Genomic DNA, 22,721 nt, shown 5'->3' on the forward strand with positions numbered 1-22,721 from the left:
CCTGAGTTTTGTGGCAATAAAACTCTTTCAAACCCCCAAATCCCCCAAGTTTTGTGGGAATAAAGATTCCTATATTCCAAAACCCCAAATTTTTATAGGAATAAAGGCTTTCTGAAGTCCAAATCCCCCAAAATACACAAGACACCAAAACAAACAGCCCTTCATATAATGCGGGATTTTTATGTCAGCATCACACACACACACAAAAAAATTATAAATAGAAAATAAATAAATAATATAATAGATATATATTATATGTAAAAATATAAATTAAAAAAAATTTAAAAACTAAAAAAAAAAACCAAACCAAACAAAAAAAACAACAACAAAAACTAAAACTAAAATAAAATAAAATAAAAATCCCCTAAAAACAACCAAAAAAAAAAAAAACCAAAACAACAAAAAAATTAAGAAAAAAAAATTAAGAAAAAAAAATTAAGAAAAAAATAAGAAAATTAAAAGTATGGTGGTGCTTTGGTTTGGTTTTTTCGGGTTTTTTTTCCAGTGCAGCACAAGGAAACGTTTCCTGCCGCAGTGTCGGGGCTGGCAGGTCACAGGGATGGCCACCAGGGTCCTGCCTGTCCCCTGCCACGTCCTTGGTGGCAGCCAGGAGTCCCCATGCCCATCCCGGTCCTTCATTGCCGCTGTAAATCAGGGAAGCTCCGCCGGCTTCCAGGAGCTCTGCGGATTTATGGCAGGAGCTGCCCCTGCATCTCTATTTCCAACTCTAGGGCGGATTGAAATATGCAGCTTCTCAATAATATATTCAGGTGAACGGGGCCTTTCTATTGGAGCAATTAATCGTGCAGGGAGCGAGCCCCGGCGGGCAGGACGTGCGGGGGTTGCCAAGGAGAGCGAAACAAACAGCGCCGGGGAACTGAGCTCTGTGCCTGTGCCAGGGGCTGCGGGGATGCTGCACAGCCAGGATCCCAAATCCCTGCGGCCCCAGCCCGGCCGTGGACGCGGCGCCGCTGCAGAGCAGCCTCAGCTCAGCCTGGGCTGCTGGAAAATCATCCAAAGCTGGAATGTCGGGGTGGAAATCCATGGGAAGGGGAGGAAACCATCCCCACATCACCAGATTCCCCTCTCCGTCCCCAGATTCCCCTCTCCATCCCCAAAATCTGCCGTCTTCCATCCCCACAAATTCCCCATCTCCATCTCCACAAATTCCCCATGTCCATCCTCACAAATTCCCCTCTCCATGCCCATAAATCCCCCTTTTCCAGAGCATTTCCAGGGCTGTTCCCTGTTCCAGCACCTGCCCAGGGCAGGAGAGGGACTGAGGGCACAAAACACATCCCTTGGGGTGGCTGGGCATGGATTTGTGCCACTCTGGCTCCAGCACTGATGGTGCCACCAAAGGCTCTTCCCAAACCTGATCCTGCTCTTTCCCAGCCCTGGGATGGACATGGGATGGGGATGGACACAGTTCCACTGCAGAGCAGCCTCAGCTCAGCCTGTGCTACTGAGAAATCATCCAAAGCTGGAATATCGAGGAGAAAATCCATGGGAAGAGGAGAAAAGCAGGGTTGTGCTGGAGGAAACCATCCCCACATCCCCAAATTCCCCTCTCCATCCTCAACATCTCCCATCTTCCATCCCCACAAATTCCCCATCTCCATCCCCATAAATTCCCATCTCCATCCCCATAAATCCCCTTCTCCATCCCCATAAATTCCCTTTTCCAGAGCATTCCCAGGGCTGTTTCCTGCTCCAGCACCTGCCCAGGACAGGAGGAACTTTTAGGCCTGGAGCTGCTCCTGTTGTTTTTTCCCTCCTCCCATTTTCTGTTCCCCCCATCCCCAGCAGCATTCCCAGCATCCCACATCCACAGATCCTTGGGATTTGACCCTCAGCTTCTCCACCTTCCAGCACATTCCATTCCAAACCAGCCTGGGCTCACTCCTGCCAAACCTGTGGGATTGGGCTCGTGCCCAGGGGGACGAAAATCTGAAAATTGTCAAATTTTGTGCTTTTTGCCAAAGCTGCTGGGGGCAGCAGGAGCTGACTGGGATGGAAACCATTTGGGCTCTTTTAGGAGCTGCATGGTTCCATGACACAAATTTGCAGTCACAAATAGCAACAGGCTCTGGGAGGAGATGCAGGAGGTTGGGGTGTGATTAATGAGCTCTGCATCTGTCCCTGGAACTGGGAATTCCACTGGACCAACCCACGGCAGGGCAGCATTCAGGCTGGCCGAAAATCTGGCTTTTTACAGCAGTTTTTTCCCCTCTCTTTCTTTCTCCTCCCATGAAAAAAAAAATAAAAATCATTTCCTTGGGAGCTCAGTGAAAGAAGAGATTTTCCTGATTCCTGTTGCAGCAGCAAAATCCCAGCGTGTGAGGAGCCAGCCCTGCTCCTGCCTCCATGAAATCCAGGTAATGACCCAGAACTGCTGGGAATTAGTGTTTCATTTTGCCAGCCCTGCCAGACAGCTCCCTAATGGAAATTGATTTCTGGCTTCTCCCTCTGCCATTTTACACACCCATGGAGCAGCTTCGTTTCACCTGCCAGGGAAATTTCGGCCAAAGGGATGCACAGGTGGCCCTGGGAAACGCTTGGTTAATTATTGGGGTGTTAATGAGGGCCTGGGGGAGGGTGGGACAGGCCAGGAGGGTCGGAGGGACATCCCATGAGTGTGACAAGGGCACAGGGTGAATTTGATAGGGACACCCTGTGAGTGTGACAGGGACACCCCATGAATGTGGCAGGGACACCCCATGAGTGTAACAGGGACATCCCATGAGTGTGGCAGGGACACAGGGTGAATTTGACAGGGACACCCTGTGAGTGTGGCAGGGACACCCTGTGAGGACACCCTGGAATGGTGACAGGGACACCCCATGAATGTGACAAGGGCACAGGGTGAATTTGATAGGGATACCCTCTGGATGTGACAGGGACACCCATGAATGTGACAGGGACACGCCCATGAATGTGACAGGGACACCCGTGAGTGTGACAGGGACATCCCATGAGTGTGACAGGGACACAGGGTGAATTTGATAGGGATACCCTCTGGATGTGACAGGGACACCCATGAATGTGACAGGGACATGCCCATGAATGTGACAGGGACACCCATGAATGTGGCAGGGACACCCCATGAGCGTGACAGGGACACAGGGTGAATTTGATAGGGATACCCTCTGGATGTGACAGGGACACCCATGAGTGTGGCAGGGACACCCCATGAGCGTGACAAGGAAACAGGGTGAATTTGACAGGGACACCCCATGAGTGTGACAGGGACACAGGGTGAATTTGACAGGGACACCCCATGAGTGTGACAGGGACACAGGGTGAATTTGATAGGGACACCCTGTGGATGTGGCAGGGACACCCCAGAATGTGACAGTGATGTCTCATGACTATGGCAGGGACACCACTTAACATGCAGAAGGGACACCCATGAGTGTGACAGGGACACCCCCTGAAGGTGATGGTGACACCCCATGAGGTGACAGGGACACCCAACGATCGCCCCTGGACCCACCCCAAACTCCTGGCAATTATCCCGGGGCTCCAGCACCCCAAATTCTGGGCTCCAATGTCCCAAATTCCCAGCAACTGTCCCTGGGCTCCACCATCCCAAATTCCTGGCAATTGTCCCCAGGCTCCACCATCCTGAATTCCCAGTGGTTGTCCCCAGGCTCCAGCACCCCAAACTCCCAGAGATTTTCCTGGGGCCCCAAATTCCAGGCTCCACCATCCTGAATTCCCAATAATTGTCCCTGGGCTCCAGGATCCCGAATTCCCAGTGACTGCTCCCAGGCTCCACCATCCTGAATTCCCAAGGATTGTCCCCAGGTTTCAGCACCCCAGATTCCCACTGATTGTCCCGGGGCTCCAGCACCCAAATTCTGGGCTCCAACATCCCGAATTCCCACTGATTGTCCCTGGGCTCCAATATCCTGAATTCCCGCTGATTGTCCCCAGCCTCCACTACCCCAAATTCCCAGTGCCTGTCCCCAGGCTCCATTACCCCAAATTCCCAATGATTTTCCCCAGGCTCCATTACCCCAAATTCCCAGTGCCTGTCCCCAGGCTCCATTACCCCAAATTCCCACTGATTTTCCCCAGGCTCCATTACCCCAAATTCCCAATGATTTTCCCCAGGCTCCAGCACCCCAAATTCCCACTGATTGTCCCCAGGCTCCACTACCCCAAATTCCCAATGATTTTCCCCAGGCTCCAGCACCCCAAATTCCCAATGATTTTCCCCAGGCTCCAGCACCCCAAATTCCCACTGATTGTCCCCAGGCTCCACTACCCCAAATTCCCACTGATTTCCCCCAGGCTCCACCATCCTGCACTCCCAGCGATTGTCCCCAAGCTCCACCACCCCAAACTCCCAGTGCCTGTCCCCAGCAGCAGCTCCCAGTTTAATCAGCCCCAGCCCCAGCTCCCCGCCCAGTTTGGGGCCGTTTGGGTAAAACGCGGCTGCAGCTGCAGCACTCGGGGATCACCAGTGACAGGGACAGCCCTGGGTGTCCCAGCCCTTCCCTCGGCCAGGCACAGCGAGGCACTGACCCAGGTAAGGCTCAGGCAGCTGAGAAAAACCAAAAGAAAGTTTTCCAACCCTCCTTCCCCTCTGCAGCCCCAAAGGAACTGGGGGAAATTCGGTATTTTCCCATATTCCGTTCCTGTGGTGTGTGTGGGGAGCAGAACGTGGCAGGGCTGGGTGACGTTTAAAGCAGAACTGAATTTGGGTCCGTTTCCAGCTGCTCTCTGGCTCTGTGGGTACTTTGGGAGTGCCATGAATTGTCAGGTGAAGGAATTGAGGCGGTGTTCGGGGCGTTTGTTCCTCGGTGAGGTGGGAATTTGGCGTTCCCAAGCACGGTGTGGTGACAATAACAACAATTAGCTAATTAGCCGAGCGTGCAGCGGAGTGTTAATCGTGAGCTGAAACCCAAGCAGAGCGTGTGGAGGTCAGTCCCATCCCCTATTCCCCATCTCCCTGGGCAGCTCCGGGACATTCCCCTGGCTCAGGGGCTGCTCCTCCTGCATTCCTAAATCCCAAACCCTCCCAGGTGCATTTTGTGCTCGTGCTGACAGCTCAGAACTGCTCTGCTGGCAGCTCCTGCCTGGCATTCCCGGCGAATCTTAATGGGGGTTTTGGGCTTAATGAGGGAAGGATGGAGGAGTGGCAGGTTTGGAGCTCTGCAGGGGAAGATGCAGGACAGACACTGAATTCTGGATGTGTCCTGGTCTTACCCTGCATTGTGTGGGAACGTTTTTATTATTAAAGGAAAATTTCCCTTGGTTTTATACAAAAGGAACTCGGTGAACAAATTCAGAGCCTCCCACTGTGTGAAGGTGAGAGTTCTCTCTGCCGTGGGTTCCTGGAGCACTTCAAGCTGCTGGAAGGGTTTTTCTGTCACAGACTTCTTTTAAAATAGAAATTAAAATAGAAACCCACGTTGAAAAATCATGGAGAAGTCTGGATGGAGTTTGGGTTTTCATCCTGGGGGCAGCAGAGAAGGGGGAGCAGCTCCAGGAGGCGCCTCAGAGCCTACCAGCCCCAGGGGCAGGGATGGGGACAGCCCCCAGACCAGAATGTTACAGGGAGCTGTGAAAGAGTGGGAAAATCAGGGGGGAAAACATCCCAGACAGGAACAATCCCCATTTCAGAGAGGGCTGGACACATTAAATCATTTCCAGCTGCCTTAGGGGCTGAAATGGGACGTGGAATTAGAGGATGGAAGCAGGGAAGAAACCTCATCCTTTAAAAGTGATGCTGTGATTTTGCTTTTAACTTAGAGCAGGAAAAAAGCAATTCCAAGCCCCTGAGGGAGGATGTGGGCTTACACCGTGGGCTTCACCGTCCTGCCCCACGTTGGAGGATTCCTTGGCTGGTTCCTGAACAGGAAGGAGATCCCAGCGTGGTACGAGAAGCTGAAGAAACCTTCCTGGTGCCCGTCCCGCAGAGTGTTCCCTGTGGCCTGGACCATGCTGTACACGGGCATGGGGTGAGTGTCCTGTCCTGCTGTCCTGCTGTCCTGCTGTCCTGCTGTCCTGCCGGCCCTGGCACAGCCAGAGTGGCCCTGCCAGGCTCTGAGTGCTCCCTGTGCCCTGGACCATGCTGTACACGGGCATGGGGTGAGTGTCCCATCCTGCTGGCCCTGGCACAGCCAGAGTGACCCTGCCAGATGTGATCCTGTCCTAGCCAGGTTTCACCCTGCCAGGTGTGACCCTGCCAGATGTTATCCTGTCCCAGCCAGGTGTGACCCTGTCCCAGCCAGGTGTGACCCTGCCAGGTGTGACCCTGCCAGATGTGATCCTGGCAGTGACACAGCCTGGGGGATGCCACCACCAGCCATGGCACTGGGCAGGGGCCAGGAGCCACTTTGGTGTGACAGGGGAGGTTTGGGAGGAGGGAGGGGACAGGGAATTGTGGAATGGAATCATGGAAGAGCCCCAGCTGCAAGGGGATCATCCAGTGCAGATGGATGATCCCAAAATCCCACCCTGGGCACCCCAGCACCCTCTGGGGCAAGAACTTCCCCTGATTTCCAACCTCACCCTGCCCAGAGCCGTCCCCTGGGCCCTGTCCCTGCTCCCAGTGCCTGGATCCTGCTGTGCTGCCAGTCCTGCTGGGGCAAAGTGCAGGGGGGCTCTGTCCCTGCCCAGGGTGGCACTCACAGCTGTCCCTCCTCACAGCTACGCCTCCTACCTGGTGTGGAACGACCTCGGGGGCTGCAGCAGCAAGGCCATCGTCCCCATGGGGCTCTACGGGGCTCAGCTGGTGCTCAACTGGGCATGGCCACCCTTGTTCTTCGGTGCCCACAACCTCAACATGGTAATGGGGCTTCCCTGCCGGCTTTGGGGCGCTTTGGGGCTGTGCTGAGGGGAACGATGAGGGAATCTGGGGCTGCAGCCACTCCTGCTCGCACACAAGGGTATCATCCCCTCCAGGCTCACTGTGATAGCCGGGGTGGGGAACGGGGCTGGGCACTGCCAGGGCTGCACCCCCCAGTTAAGGGTCGGGGCTGGGAGATAAAGCCCTTTGTGGGGTCACACCCTGAGGGACAGCAGCACTGTCACATCCCTGTGGGGAGCGGCTCTGGGGGCTTATCGGGCACAGCCAGGGCGGGGCTGGGCAGTGCCACACCCGGGCTGGGCCACCAGGCACTGCCACACCTGGGCTGTGTCACCAGGCTCTGTCCCAGGCTGTGCCACCAGGCTGGGCCACTGGGCTGTGCCACCAGGCACTGCCACACCTGGGCTGTGTCACCAGGCTCTGTCCCAGGCTGTGCCACCAGGCTGGGCCACTGGGCTGTGCCACCAGGCACTGCCACACCTGGGCTGTGTCACCAGGCTCTGTCCCAGGCTGTGCCACCAGGCTGGGCCACTGGGCTGTGCCACCAGGCACTGCCACACCTGGGCTGTGCCACCAGGCACTGCCACACCTGGGCTGTGCCACCAGGCACTGCCACACCTGGGCTGTGCCACCAGGCTGGGCCACTGGGCTGTGCCACCAGGCACTGCCACACCTGGGCTGTGCCACCAGGCACTGCCACACCTGGGCTGTGCCACCGGGCTGTGCCACCAGGCTCTGCCTCAGGTGCCAAGGCCCAAGGTGACAGGGGCAGAGTTGGGGATCGGTGTTTCCGCCTGGATTTTGTCACTCTGGGGGTGAAAGGTGCAGCTGGGGAGTTTGTTCAGTGGCCACTGTCAGGAGCAGGGTGTGTCAGCAGAGGGGACACTGGCCACGAGCAGGGTGGGATTCCATAACGAGCAGAGATGAGCACATTAATTATTCATGGTGTGACACACTCAGATGTGATCGGAGCCCAGGGACAAGGTCCTGGGGATTGGGGTCGCTCCAGTGCCAGCTCCCCCATCCCTGTCCCACTTCCCCAGCTGTACCTGGGTATTTTGGAAAGTTTATTCAGTGGCCATCATCATGAGCAGGCTGTGTCAGCAAAGGGGATGTGATAATGAGCAGAGATGAGCACATTAATTATTCACGATATGACACACTCAGATGTCACTGATCAGAGCCCAGGGACAATACTGGGGTTCAGGGTCTCTCCAGTGCCAGCTCCCCCATCCCTGCCCCACTTCCTCACCTCTACCTGGGTATTTTGGAGAGTTTGTTCAGTGGCCGTCATCATGAGCACGTTGTGTCAGCAAAGGGGATGTGATAATGAGCAGAGAAGAGCACATCATTAATTATTCGTGGTGTTACTCAGGTGTCGCTGATCAGAGCCCAGAGACAACATCGGGGGTCGGGGTCTCTCCAGTGCCAGCTCCCCCATCCCTGTCCCACTTCCCCAGCTGTACCTGGGTATTTTGGAGAGTTTCTTCAGTGGCCGCCAGCACGAGCAGGGTGTGTGAGCAAAGGGGACACTGGCCACGAGCAGGGTGGGATTCCACCATGAGCAGAGACGAGCACATTCATTAATGACTCGTGGTGTGACGCACTCAGGTGTCACCGATCGGAACCCAGGGACAATATTTGGGTTGGGGTCTGTGCAGTGCCAGCCCCCCAGCCCTGTGCTCACCCCTCTCTCCCCCTGCAGGCTGTGATCGATGTGCTGTGCCTGGACGGGCTGGCCCTGGGCACCTTTTGCTCCTGGTACCGAATCAACCGGGTGGCAGCGCTGCTGCTGCTGCCCTACCTGGGCTGGCTGGCCATGGCCACCTGCCTCACCATCCGCATCTGGAAGGACAACCCCCAGCAGAAACCGGGCAAGAGCGACTGAAATCCCCTTTGGTGTTGTTAACTGGCCTGAGGGGTGTTGAGTTTTCAGGGGAAAAAAAAAAAGTGTGTTCAGTTTGTTTTCCTTTTGTTTTCCTCGATGAGGGGGAGAGAGAAAGAGAGGAGTGATGCATTTGACTTTATCTTTTATATATATATATATATATATATATATATATATATAAAAAACTTGATTTTTAAAAAGAAATTACTCATTTTTTTAAAGAAATTACTTGATTTTTTAAATATATATATTACTTGATTTTTAAAAAAAAAATTACTCAATTTTTTAAAGAAATTACTTGATTTTTTTAAATATATATTACTTGATTTTTTAAAAAAATTACTCAATTTTTTAAAGAAATTACTTGATTTTTTAAATATATATATTGCTTGATTTTTTTTAAAAAATTACTCAATTTTTTAAAGAAATGACTTGATTTTTTAAATATATATATTACTTGATTTTTTAAAAAAATTACTCAATTTTTTAAAGAAATTACTTGATTTTTTAAATATATATATTGCTTGATTTTTTTAAAAAAATTACTCAATTTTTTAAAGAAATGACTTGATTTTTAAAATATATATATTACTTGATTTTTTTAAAAAAATTACTCAATTTTTTATAGAAATTACTTGGTTTTTTAAATTTTTTTTTAATTACTTGATTTTTTAAGAAAATACTTGATTATTAAAAAGAAGTTTCTCCTTTTTTGGTGTTTTTTTTTTTTTTTTTTTTTTTGTTTTTTTTTTTTTTTTTTTGCTCTTTGTGCTATTGCTTCATGTTCCTGTCTGCCCTGGTTTGTGCTTCAATTCTTTATCTGCTGGCAGGGCTGGGTCTTGCCCTTCTGCTGGATGGAGATTGGGCTCTGCCTCCTGTTTGGGGAGCATCCCAGCCCTTTCCCCTCCCTGCTGAGGGGTAAAGCAGCAATGAGCAGCACCCAAATGCTTCTCCCAAGAGGAAATTCCTCTCTTCCACCTCCATGTGCCATTCCTGAGCAGAACTGAAAAGCTCACAGCAGTGTCTATGAAGAAAACTTCATTTTATTTTTTTTTTAAGTACAGAGACATGAGAGTATGTAAAATTTGTGAGCCTGCTCCCACTGCCTGGAAGGTCGTTATAATTAATGATATAATTAATTATATAATTGGCAAAAAGCAGAATCTGTCAGGTGCAGTGCAAGTGCCTCATCCTGGAGCATTTCTGTGCCGTTAGTAATTAGGAAAGGTTAAAATAACAAGAATTCCAAAGGAATGGGATGGGATCAGACACATGGGACTCATCCTTGTCTACCCCTTTCCCTAGAAAAGCTCTGGTGTCTCCAGACAGAATTTACATCATTTTTACCTGCTAAAAGCACTAAATGGAAAGAGAAGGGGCACATGGATCTCCTTCCTGGCACTGGCTGTAATCAGGGCTGTAATTAATTGGGGCTGTAATTGGGGCTGTAATTGGGGGTGGGAGGGCTCAGCTGGGGCTGTAAAATTGTAATAAATTGTATTTGCTTTGAATAAAAACAAGCTATTAGTTCTTTGGAGAATAAATAAATAAATAAATCTGAGTTCTTATTGCTGGGCTGGTTTGGGGTGAGGCTCCCAGGGATGGGATTTGGGAAGGCTCCAGAGGTGGATTCATTCCTGGGGCAGGTTTGGGACCCCAAAGGTGCCCAAGGTCCCTCCTTGGGGACATCCCTGTGTCCCCACAGGCTCCTCTGTGCCACCAGCCCAGCAAAAACTGTGGTGATTCTGTCACTTTGATCCGTTATTTCCCCCCCTGGCTCGGGATTTCTCTCCCCAGGGCTGTGTGTCCCAAGGAAAAGCTGCAGGGAAAGGCTGGGACTCTTTTTTGATGCAGCATTGGTGACATCAAAAAAAAAAGAGAAAATAGAAGAAGAAAAAAAAAGAAAAAAAAAAGAAAAAAAAAGAAATAAAAGAAATTTTTAAAAAGAAACAGAAAAAGAAATTAAAAAAAAAAGAAATAAAAAAGAGAAATCCTCATGCCAAAGGACAAATGTAAATTATTTCTCCCTCAAATGAAGGAGGGCTCTGGCTGCAGGTTGGATTTGAGGGGGTTCAGGCTGGTTTTGGCTGTGCCCATCCTATCCTCAGGGAACAGGGATGAGCAGGGCCATCCAGAGAAGGCAGGAGGGATTCAAGGAGCCTTTATCCCCTTTTGGAAAGGGGAGAGAATTATTTAAATCTCATTTAAATTGATGGCTCTAGATCTGGCTCATACCTGCAACTCTTTAATAACATTTCCAATTAAATAGATGAATGCATATTTGATCAGCTTTCATAAATTGGGTCGATTTCCTCTTCCCACTTTTTTCTGCAGGCAAAGGAAAATCTGAAATGAAGATTAATAGGATTTTTTCCATGTGTGCCCTCCCCATTTTCCCAGCTGCTGGGACTGGCTGCCTTGTTCTTGTTTTCCTTCCAGTTTCTCCTCCTCCCAGCCCACCTGTAAATGCAGAAAGAGCTTTTCTTTGCCTCCTGCCTCTTCTCACAGGCAGCAAAAATAGCAAATATTCCTCCCTGTGCTGTCCAGAGCAACTTGAAATCAATTGGGAAAATTAAATTCAGTGAGACACCATCCTGTATTAATATTTAAAGCATCATTTGGTGCATTTGCTGTTTAAACAGATACACTGAACCCCCTTGCATAAAAATAACTTTAATGACATTTCAAAGTCATCTGGAGGGTTTCTTGCCCAGACTGTGCAGCACAGCCCCAAAGCAGCTTTGGTTTCACAGAATCCTGGAATATTTTGGGATGGAAGGGAACTAAAGGAACTTCCCATCTCAGCCCTGCCAGGGGCAGGGACCCCTCCCACTGTCCCGGGCCAGTCCAAGGCCTGGCCAAGCTCGTGTTTGTACAGCCCCGACCCCAGATTTGCCTTTGGAATGGGCAAATCCTTTCCCCTTTCCTTTCCTTTCCTTTCCTTTCCTTTCCTTTCCTTTCCTTTCCTTTCCTTTCCTTTCCTTTCCTTTCCTTTCCTTTCCTTTCCTTTCCTTTCCTTTCCTTTCCTTTCCTTTCCTTTCCTTTCCTTTTCCCCTCCTTTTCCCCCTTTTCCTTTCCCCCTTTCCTTCCCCCTCTCTTCCTTTTCCCTCTTTCCCTTCCCCCCATTTTCCTCTCCCCTTTTTCCTTCCCCCATTTTCCTCTCCCCTTTTCCTTTCCCCTTTTTCCCTCTCCCTTTCCCCTTCCCCCCTTTTCCTTCCCCCATTTTCCTCTCCCCTTTCCCCTTTTCCCTTCCCCCTTTTCCTTCCCCCATTTTCTTCTCCCCTTTCCCCTTCCCTCTTTTCCTTCCCTTTTTTTCCTCTCCCCTTTCCCCTTCCCCCTTTTCCCTTCCCCTTTTCCCCTCTCCCTCCTCTCCCCCCACACTCTCCCATCACTGCTGCAGCTCTCCCTGATTTCCCCGCCTGGAGCTGCCCGAGCCCTCACCCAGGTGCCAGCCAGGGTTTGTCCCCTCCGTGCAGGTGACACAGCCCAGGTGCTGCAGGGCCCGGGTTCCTGTGCTCGGAGCTCTCCTCGCAGCAGCAGCAGCGGGAGCTGCAGCCCTGCTGGGAGCTGTCATTAACTCCCACTTGGGCTGGGGATTAATTGGGGAGGCAGCAGCTCCTGCCAAGGCTCCTCCAGTGCCAGGCTGGGAATGGGAGCCAGGAGGGTGTGGAGGGAAGGGGTGAGGCAGGAGCCCAGGTGAGAGCATCCCTGGAGCAGCTTGCAGCAGGATTTGGGCGCTGCCCAGGTGGGACAGGAGCATTTCCAGCCCTCCCTGAAGCCCTTTTGGTGCTGAGGCAGCCTCAGAATCTCTGCTGGTCAGAGCCACCCCAGGATGTGGCAGAAAGTCTCTTTTCCCAGCCTGGCAATCGAAGAAGGAGTCAGAACTCTTCAGTTCTTGTTCTCAAGCTTGTTTATTGTTTCTTATCTATAAAATTCTTTCTCCCACCTGCCAAGGTCTGTCTGGCAGGTCGGGTTGAGGCACACTGGTGTTATCTTTTATACTAAAAACTATATGTACACTATTTACAATAACTTCCCTATCACCTGTGTTAGACAGTGAGCTTCTACTCTAAACCAATCTGAAAGTGCCAACATCACCCAGAAGATGGAGGCCAAGAAGAAGAAGGAAAAAGGACAAGGCACACCCAAGTTCCTCCATCTTGGGACCCCGAGCCCCCATTCTAAAAACCTCAAAAATCTATTTTTCACCCTGTGACAAACTAACTATAATTCTACTTCAGCTTTCCTGTAATTCTTCATATAAGGTTGGTAATTGTTTTTTTCCCAAGGGCTAAATCAAAGGAACAGGGACCCCAAGCCCCCATTCTAAAAACCAAAAAAATCTATTTTTCACCCCGTGAGAAACTAACTATAATTCTACTTAAACATTCTTGTAATTCTTCATAAAAGGTTGGTAATTGTTTTTTTTTCAAGGGCTAAATCAAAGGCACAGGGACCCATTCTAAAAACCCCAAAAATTTATTTTTCACCCCGTGACAAACTAACTATAATTCTACTTCAACTTTCTTGACTTCTAATCTTTCACATAAAGGTTGGTAATTGTTTTTTCCAAGGGCTAAATCAAAGGCACAGGGGTCCTGGGAGCTGTGCCAAGGTCTCTGAGCCCCCTGGGCAGGGGCTGGAGCCCTCCAGGGCATGCAGAGGAATTTCCTGGGTTCTGACAAGGCAGGAGGAGAGGGCCAAAGGACGGGAGGAAGGAAGGGAAGCTGTCAGTGTTTATTTATTTATTTGTCCCGTAGTTACAGCTGGAAAAAGCAGGAGGGGACTGGCTGCCAGACAGTGTCTCCAGGGAGACATTTGTTAGTGCCACCAGCTGTCCCCTCGGCATGGAGAGCAGGGCTGAGCCATGACTCACCCAGCCAGGCTCTCCTTTCACTCTCCCATCGATCCCAAAATGTTCCTCTGGCCCCACAATGCCAGAAAAGCTCCCTGTTCCTGGCAGGGCCCGTGGCAGGCAGGTGTGGGTGATGGGAACAGCCAGGTTAACTCCAGGAATTGCTGCTGCAGGGACAGGGACAGCTGGCACTATGGGACACGAAACGACACGGACACACAGGTCTCTCAAGGGTAAAAAGAGAAGATTTCACTTCTGACTGCAACATTTCTGGATTTCCAACGTTTATAGATTTAGTTGATAGATTTAGATTTCATTTCTGACTGCAACATTTCTGGATTTCCAACGTTTATAGATTTAGTTGATAGATTTAGATTTCATTTCTGACTGCAACATTTCTGGATTTCCAATGTTTATAGATTTAGTTTGTAGATTTAGATTTCATTTCTGACTGCAACATTTCTAGATTTCCAAGAGTGACCCTGGATTGGAGGGTGACGGTGCCACCTCTCCAATGACACTGCACAAACCAACAGTCCATCAAATTTCCCCTCCTCCATAAAAGAATGCAAAACAATCAGTTATTTACAGAAAGTGTGTGAGAAAGTTTGTTACAAGAATGTAAACATCACAAGGCTTAGAAAATCTTAAAAAATCAGGGTGACAGCCACGACCTGCAGGGGACACAGGGCTGCAGAGATCCCTGTTTGGAGACAAAAGCCATCAGAGGGCTCAGAGGTGCCTCTAAAACCACTGAAGAAGCTGCTCTGGACTTGAATGGATGCAGGATCCTCAAAATCCAAAGTTCCAGCAGCTGGAAATCCAAAATCCAAAACTCCAGCAGGGCCTGGAAGCTTCTCCCAGCGCAGGCTGTGCCTTAGGCCTGTCCTGGGTGTCCCCTGTGCCTGAACTGTGATCCCATGGCAGGGCTGAGGGAGCAGGGGAAGGGTTTGGAGAAACCTGGAAAGGGTTTGGAGAGTCCTGAGGGAGCTGGGAAGGGTTTGGAGAAACCTGGAAAGGGTTTGGAGAGTCCTGAGGGAGCTGGGAAGGATTTGGAGAGTCCTGAGGGAACAGGAAAGGGCCTGGCGAGTCCTGAGGAAGCTGGGAAGGGCCTGGCGAGTCCTGAGGGAGTTGGGAAGGGTTTGGAGAGTCCTGAGGGTGCTGGGAAGGGTTTGGAGAAACCTGGAAAGGGTTTGGAGAATCCTGAGGGAGCTGGGAAGGGTCTGGGGAAACCTGAGGGAGCTGGGGAAGAGTTTGGAGAGTCCTGAGGGAGCTGGAGGGGCCTGGAGAGTCCTGAGGGAGCTGGAGGGGCCTGGAGACCTCTGAGGGAGCTTGGAAGGGTTTGGAGAGTCCTGAGGGAGCTGGGGAAGGGTTTGGAGAGTCCTGAGGGAGCTGGGAAGGGTTTGGAGAGTCCTGAGGGAGCTGGGCAGGGGCTCAGCCTGGAGCAAAGGAGGCTCAGGGGGAATTTCTGGCTCTGCACAACTCCCTGCCAGGAGGGGACAGCCGGGGGGATTTGGGATCTTATCCAGGGGAACAGGGACAGGAGGAGAGGGAACGGCCTCAGGCTGGGCTGGGGAGGCTCAGGTTGGACACCAGCAGGAATTTCCTCATGGAAAGGGCTGGAAGGGGCTGCCCAGGGGGGTTTGGAGCGCCCATCCCTGGAGGTGTCACCTGGAGGTGGCACTGAGTGCTCAGGGTGGGCACAGCTGGGACTCAGTGATCCCAGAGGGGTTATGAACAAATTCAGAGCCAAGTGTGTAAAATATGAAATCAGTGGGGACAGGGACAGGTGGAGAGGAACCTCAACACAAACTCTGCAATTTGGGGGTCCCCTGAGCCCCTGGGGACACATTTGGGGTCACAGGCAGCCCCCAGAGCCCTCACCCATCCCCAGCTCCAACGCAGCAGCTCCGTGGTGCCCTTTTATATTTTTGGCTGCAGCGGGGGTTGGATCATGGCTGTTCCAAGCACTGCCCTAGAAGGAGCTGGGGAGCAGCTGGGAAAGGCTGGAGAGAGGGGGAGTCTCGGTGCCACATTCCCCAGATTAGATTAGAGCTCAGCCCTCGCAGGGGCCAGGCTAAAGCTGCAGCAAAATTGGGACCCCAGCCATGAAGAGCTTCCAAAAATAAAGCAGAGTGGGTCAGAGGGACTGCAGAGGGGCTGAGATGCTGCTTGAAAATATCAGGATTAGGAGGAAATGAGCTGTCAGTCATTGGGAGAGGATTCCCCCCCTAAAAGCAGCCCCTGAAATGTCAGAGGTGACAGCAATTGGACAGGGGAGGTGGAATCTGAGCGTTGTCACCACACAGGAGGCAAAACACCCCCCCTGCCCTGCAGGAAAGTATTCTAGGCTTAAAAATAAAATAAAATCCTGCAGCGTGGAAGATATATGTTCCATGGATAGGATGTCTTGAAATTTGTCAAATCCTTGGTTGGGCTGTCATCGCTGCCAGCTCTGTCACCTAAACAACACCACCTAAACAACAACTCTTCAAAGGGGTGCTCTGTCCCCAAAAACTGCATCCATGGTGGCACTGGGAAAAAGCTCCAAAGGATATGCAGCCCAGCAAAGGCAGGGTGATGGCAAGGGGGCTGGGAAGAGCAGCCAGAATTAATTATCTGTGATAATTTGTTATTAATTTTCTGTGATAATAAATGACCTGCCTGGTGGTGTGGATTTATTTCACTTTGTGATGGTGCAGCCTCCTGCCAAGGCTCTGAAGAGCTGAATTTAACAGGATCACAAAGGCTGACTTGGCTCCAAAGCTGATATTCCAAGCGATTTGATTTTTATGGAATACCTCTTCTCCTCCTCAAACTAAGAGAAGGTTTTTGCACTAATGCTGACTGAATACTCCATCAAATACAGCTGAATATTCCACATTTACACAAAGTTTGCTGCTGGTGGGTTCTGAGCCGAGCCCACAGGTTTGATTTCCAGTGTGCTTTGATTCCAAAATCCTGCCCAGCCACACTTTTCCCACCTCCTTTGCCCCATGGCATGGCCAGGATTGGTCTCTGGGAAAACCTCACCCAGGTTTTTCATTAAACTCAGCTCAGGCAGGATTGGTACAAACTGTAAATGATTGAAATTGAGAGTGAGATGCTGGGAGAGTTTCATATAATCCTGAAGGGAACAAAAAAAGAGAGGGAAAAGCCCCTCCAGCCCAGTGCACTGGGAACTTCTGGAACACTCAGGAGGAAAAGGCAGAACAATGGGAGGAGCAGCGCTGCTGCCCACTGGGAATTCCAGCTGGAATTCCAAATATTTGGGGAAAGGTTCTGGCTTGGATTTACAGCTCCAGCCAGGAGATTTCCAACTCAGAGCCCTGCATGAGCAGGGTGGGAGGAACCACAGGATGCTCCAGGTGATCCAGGAAGCCAAACCCACCAAAGCCAGGGATTCTCCAGCAAAATGACCACGACCCTTTCCCCTCTTGCCTGAGCCAGGCCAGGCTGAGCTGGTCCTTCAAGGTCAGCCATGGAATCTATTGGCAGAGGAGGGAGAGGGCTGTGAGAGCAGGGAGTGCCCCATGCCAGCCACTCGTCACCCCTTGGGACCAATACCCAACAGAGCTTCCAGGGTTTTCCATCAGGGAAATTTGGGCTCATCCCAGCCACTGAGAAGTTGTCACTTGGTTTGAAATGAAAAGGGGAGCAAAAGGGGCTGCTGAAAGGAGCTGGAGAGAGCAGGGGAAGGAGGTGACACCTGAGAGCCCTGGGTCACCCAACCCTGTCCAGCCCCTGCCGCCGCCGCCGCTTTGTTCCATATTTAGTTCCTGACAACTGTGCCTGGGGCAGGAACTCCCAGCTCTGTTTTCCCTCCTCCCTCGGCTCCCAGAGCCCTCAGAAATTGCTCTTTCTCTCTCCCAGTGGCCACAGCTCGGTCCCAGTGTCCTGGGGAAGATGGCAGAGAAGCAGGAGGAGCCCAGCAATGCCCAGAACGGGGAACCCGACAACGCCGAGGAGGGCGAGGGGAAGAAGAAGAAGGTGAAGAGGGAGGACCTGCCACCCTTTGAGATTGTCACAGGGTAAGAGATTGGGATTTAAACGTGGAACTAGGGGAGTTCAGTGAGCTCTGTCTCAGCTTTCAGGTCCAGCAACACAAGCAGCATCTTCTGTAGCGTGTTTGGAAGAATCTGAAATGGTTTGGATTTATTGTGGGATTTTGTTCTAAGTTTTGCTGACTTTTAGAGCATGGACTCCCACCAGGCAGGCAGAAAAGTGCACTTGTTTTGTAGGAACAGCTCTGTTTCTGCAGTGCTGGTTCCCTCCCAGCCCCACTGACAGGATGGGGATGGAGGTGTTGCCTTTGATGAGAGCTCAGTATTGATTTCTTGCTGTGATCAATGGCTCTTGTCTGAGAGTTTCTCCACCTGTGGATCAGGAAAAACACCCCTGCTATGGTTGATTGGCTTGATGGGCCTGGGGGACAGATTTTTCAAGAGACCTAAAGGTTCACATTTTCAAGAGCTCCACAGCCACAGCTGGAACCTGACTTTCAAAAAGAAACCAAAAAGCCCGACTTGCAGAAAGGCTCCAAAACAAGAGGCAGTTTTGAAGGCAGCAGGGCAGCAGGGAGCCTGGCCTTTGGAAAAACAGGATATCACAGGGCTCTGGTGGAAGCTGAACTCAGCCATAATTGACAGCTGCAAGTAGGAAAAGCCCTGGGTGTCTGTCCCTGGAGGAGCAGCAGGATGAGTCCCTCTCCCCTCGAATTTCCCTTATCAGTCACCAAAGGAGTGTCAAGGCAAATAAACCAAACCCAGGATTTCTTCCAGCTCCTTAAAACTAAAACTTCAACTTAAAACTTAAAACTCAGGCCTTCAAAATATCCCCTGGAATCCTTCTGGCTGTGCCATGGGCCCTGCAGGTGAAATTTGGCTGCTTGTTGTGAGGCAGGACAGCAGCCCTGCCACAAAATTGGGTTCCATTCCTGCTCAGGGGAGGAAAAAAATCTCCATTCTCTTCTCAAAATGTGAAAAAAGAAATCCCTTCTTGGGGCAGTCTCTGTCACAGATAATCACAGAAATAAATGATTAGCAGTGGCTTTTAAGGAAAGAACATCCCTCTGCTAGGAATGGAGCTAAGGCACCAAAAAATTGTGGATATAAACCTCTGGGCCAAATGTGGAACATTTAAGACATGTCCTAAAATGAATTTTAATGAGGAAATTGGGTTTTCTAGCCTTGGAGCACTCAGCCTGCAGGGACTGAGCAGGATGTCCAAACTTCCCTGCTAAACCCAAGGCTCTGGGCTAACCATGGCTGGAAAAGTTCCCTTAGCACCACCCTGCAAGGAAATTTTTTATTGGAATGCCATGGACGTTCCAGGATTTGACAGGATTTTCAACCCTGCAAAGGGGACAGTGAGGAAATGAAACAAAAGTCCTAAAGTAGCCCCAAAGAGGTAGAGAAACCCCAGGGATTTTTTTTTTTTAGTTTCATTTTAAGGAGGACACCAGGAGATCAGGCCAGGCTTTGACCTGGGATCACCACCAGGGTTTTTCCAGTGATTTACAAATTCCCAGCCAATCAAGGCAGTTGTGGGAGTGATGAGGAAACACAAGAGCAGCCAGGGAAAAAGCACTTAAACCCAATTAAATTGCATTTCAGCTTTAGCCCTTGGATTAGGGGCATCTCAGGACTCCTAGCCAAGTTCTCTCTGCTGCTCACAGCTCCAGGAGGAGTCTGGCTTCCAGGAATCCCTGGGAAGCCAATTACTCTCTTTAAGAATATTATCCCTTTTTTTTTTGGCTGAACACAGCCTGTAATCCCAATCTGGAAGCATTTCCTGCCACATTTATTTCCACTTTCCCCAGGTGTAAATGAGGCTCCTTGTAGGAGTAATTCCTTGTTACTCTTTTAGATAGTGCAACATTCTTATTTTCCTCATTAGATGTTTTCCTTCTCTCCTTTGTGACAGTGCCAGGGTCACACTGGGTAGCTGCTCTTTCTTCCAGCCCATCTGATTGCAGCAACTTCAATCCCAGATTGAAGATTCTGCCCCAAAATTCAAATTTTGTTTTGGTCTCAATATGATCTATCACTTTGCTACCCAGGGAAAACTGATAAATTAGGTTGAAGCATTTAGAAATCCCTAAAAAATGTAATTTAATGATGCTTTTCAGGGGAGGTTTCTATTTTGACCTTTCCTATCCTCAGGTGAGCTGTGCCACCCCAGCCTAGTGTCAGAGCAGGGATTTATATTGAGAATATTGGGGAATTCAGAGTCTGTGAACAGTTTTTAAATTATTTCCATGAACATTTTCACTCTCCAGGAGGCTGGAGCCAGGTGGGGATCAGCCTCTTCTCCCAGACAACAGGATGAGGGGAAATGGCCTCAGATTGTGCCAGGGGAGGACACCAGGGGGAATTTCTTCACAGCAAGGGTTGCCAGGCACTGGAATGGGCTCTGAGTGTTGTTTCTATTCCTTCTTGGAATGTTTTTAATTGAACTAACGCAGATTCCAAAGTGCTGGGAGCAGAATGGAGGTGAACATCCCAGCTAAGCCCAGGCACACGCCGAGATAAGCAAGAAAATCCATCAGGAAGGGCTGGCTAAATGCAGCTCCCAGTGAATCCAGCCTGAGCCAATCCATCCTGGAGCAGGCTGCTGCTGCTTCAGCTGTTCCATGAAAAGGCACAGCCAACCTCGTCACTGCTGTGACCCCTTTGCTGTCAGGGAGTTAAATCAGGGATGAAATTCCCTGTGCCTCTGATGTATTTAAAAACCTGATGTTATTGTGAAACCACTCGTTGCAGACATCGCTCTGGAATGGGTGTCTCATGTCCACCCTTCAAAAAATCATCAATCTAAGAATCCTCGGCCAAAGAAACACTCATTATCCAGGATACCAAGCAGGAAATGTGCTAATCTTGGAAGCACATGGATTTTTTCCCCACTTTTCCATCCCTTTCCCTTCCCATCTCCAGAGCCATCCCATGAGATGTTCCACCACGAGGTGATCTTGGAGTCACAGAAGGGAAGATGTGGACAATAAATTAAAAGAGTAGGTGAAGAAGTTTATCAGCAGGAACTCTGGCAAGAAATCCACATTTTCACAGCAAAGTTGGATTTGATCCTGGATATTTTATAACGTAAACCTTGGAACACAGAGAAATCAGGGGCGATGCAGTGATTTGCTCATGGGATTTGGGTCATGGGTAGAGATGACCCAAAAGTGTGACCCTCACCTAAATCTGCCTCTGAGCCTCCTCTCTGCTCTTTCCCCTCTCCCAGGGAGCACTTCCCAACCTAAACCTTGGGACACAGAGAAATTAGGGGCAATGCAGTGATTTGCTCATGGGTAGAGGTGACCCAAAAGTGTGACCCTCACCTAAATCTGCCTCTGAGCCTCCTCTCTCAGCCTAAACCTTGGAACACAGAAATCAGGGGTAGTGATTTGCCCACAGGATGTGGGTCATGGGTAGAAGTGACCCAAAAGTGTGACCCTCACCTAAATCTGCCTCTGAGCCTCCTCTCTGCTCTCTCCCAGGGAGCATTTCCCAACCTAAACCTTGGAACACAGAGAGAGAAATCAGGGGCGATGCAGTGATTTGCTCATGGGATTTGGGTCATGGGTAGAAGTGACCCAAAAGTGTGACCCTCACCTAAATCTGCCTCTGAGCCTCCTCTCTCAGCCTAAACCTTGGAACACAGAGAAATCGAAGGTGATGCAGTGATTTGCCCATGGGTAGAGGTGACCCAAAAGTGTGACCCTCACCTAAATCTGCCTCTGAGCCTCCTCTCTGCTCTCTCCCCTCTCCCAGGGAACGCCTCCCAGCCATCTTCTTCAAATTCCAGTTCAGGAACGTGGAGTACAGCTCGGGCAGGAACAAAACCTTCCTGTGCTACGTGGTGGAGACGCAGGGCAAGGAGCCGGTGACCAGCCGGGGGTACCTGGAGGACGAGCACGCGGCCGCGCACGCCGAGATGGCTTTCTTCAACACCATCCTGCCCGCGTGCCAGGCCGGTGCCCGCCACGATGTCACCTGGTACGTGTCCTCCAGCCCCTGCGTCACCTGCGCCCAGAGGATCTGCGAGGCCCTGCGCAAGAACAAGGGGCTGCGCCTCACCATCATGGTGGGCAGGCTCTTCATGTGGGAGGAGCCCGAGATGCAGGCGGCCCTCAGGAGCATGAAGGAGGCCGGCTGCAAGCTGAGGATTATGAAGCCTCAAGACTTTGAGTATGTCTGGAAGAACTTTGTGGAGCAGGAGGAAGGGGAGGAGGCCAAGTCCTTCGTGCCCTGGGAGGATATTCAGGAGAATTTTCAGTACTACGAGGAGAAGCTGGCGGAGATCTTGCACTGAGGCTCAGGTGAGTGAGGGGGTCACTCATTAATTCTCCTCTCTTTAATTTGGGTTCCAGTTTATCTTATTGTCAGCTGAATATTGCTAACAATGCCAGGCAGTGGCTTTGCCCTTCCAGGGGCTCCCCCACAGCACATTCCCAAGGGATTTAGTGCTTTTCTGTCTTCTCCTCCAGGAATAAAGAACAAAAAGGTTCCAGGGCCACCAGAACACCCCCCTGTCCCCCACAGGGATGATGTTCAGGACAACAGGGAGAGGATGGAGACTGAAACGGATTTTACCCACACCCCAAAGTCTAAAAAACACCAATAAAGGAAATCCCAGTGCTTCCAGAATTCCTTTTTCTATGGGGTACTGAAGAGTCACCTCTGAGTCTCTGGGATGTCTCTTTTTCCTCCCCAGGATCAGAAAGGATCCATGAAGAGATGTGACAGACCTGGACACCTGGGACAGTCCTGCTTCCCAAAGCTTTGATTCCAGCAGGATGGAGAACCAGCCTCTGGGAGTCCAGGCCCTGTGGGACTCCAAACACACACACACAACACAGACACAACACAGACCTCTGGTGTTTGGGATTTTTTGGGTGTTTTTTGTTCCTCCCCCTCCCTGCCCCAACCAAACCCATGCTGTGGTCAAAGGGATGGCAGTGATCTACAGGCAGGCTGTGGGATCACATTCTGGGAATATTTCATGGGAAGAGACCTTAGAACAAAGGTTAGATAAATGCATTAGAAAGAGGAAAAGAAAGGGATTTAAAGGTGAAAAAGCAGTTTTCTCCCTCTGTTCTCCTCAATAGTCAGAGCTGTGATTTAATTCAGGGCCAACAGCTCTCTTCCAAATCA

The 22,721-nt window shown here is 50.5% G+C and overlaps 1 protein-coding gene across 1 annotated transcript; it reads left to right on the plus strand.

The window, feature by feature from the left end:
- Positions 1–382: 382 nt before the first annotated feature.
- Positions 383–21,879, plus strand: APOBEC2 (apolipoprotein B mRNA editing enzyme catalytic subunit 2). The gene is made up of 5 exons (XM_066565235.1): positions 383–2,378; positions 5,764–5,972; positions 6,664–6,802; positions 17,440–17,597; positions 21,339–21,879. The coding sequence occupies exons 2-5, from the start codon at positions 5,800–5,802 to the stop codon at positions 21,877–21,879; spliced, it is 1,011 nt and encodes a 336-aa protein (XP_066421332.1). The 5' UTR covers positions 383–2,378; positions 5,764–5,799.
- The last annotated feature ends 842 nt before the right edge of the window (positions 21,880–22,721 follow it).

Source organism: Molothrus aeneus, chromosome 24 (genome assembly GCF_037042795.1).
Source record: "Molothrus aeneus isolate 106 chromosome 24, BPBGC_Maene_1.0, whole genome shotgun sequence".
Taxonomy (NCBI): Eukaryota; Metazoa; Chordata; class Aves; order Passeriformes; family Icteridae; genus Molothrus; species Molothrus aeneus.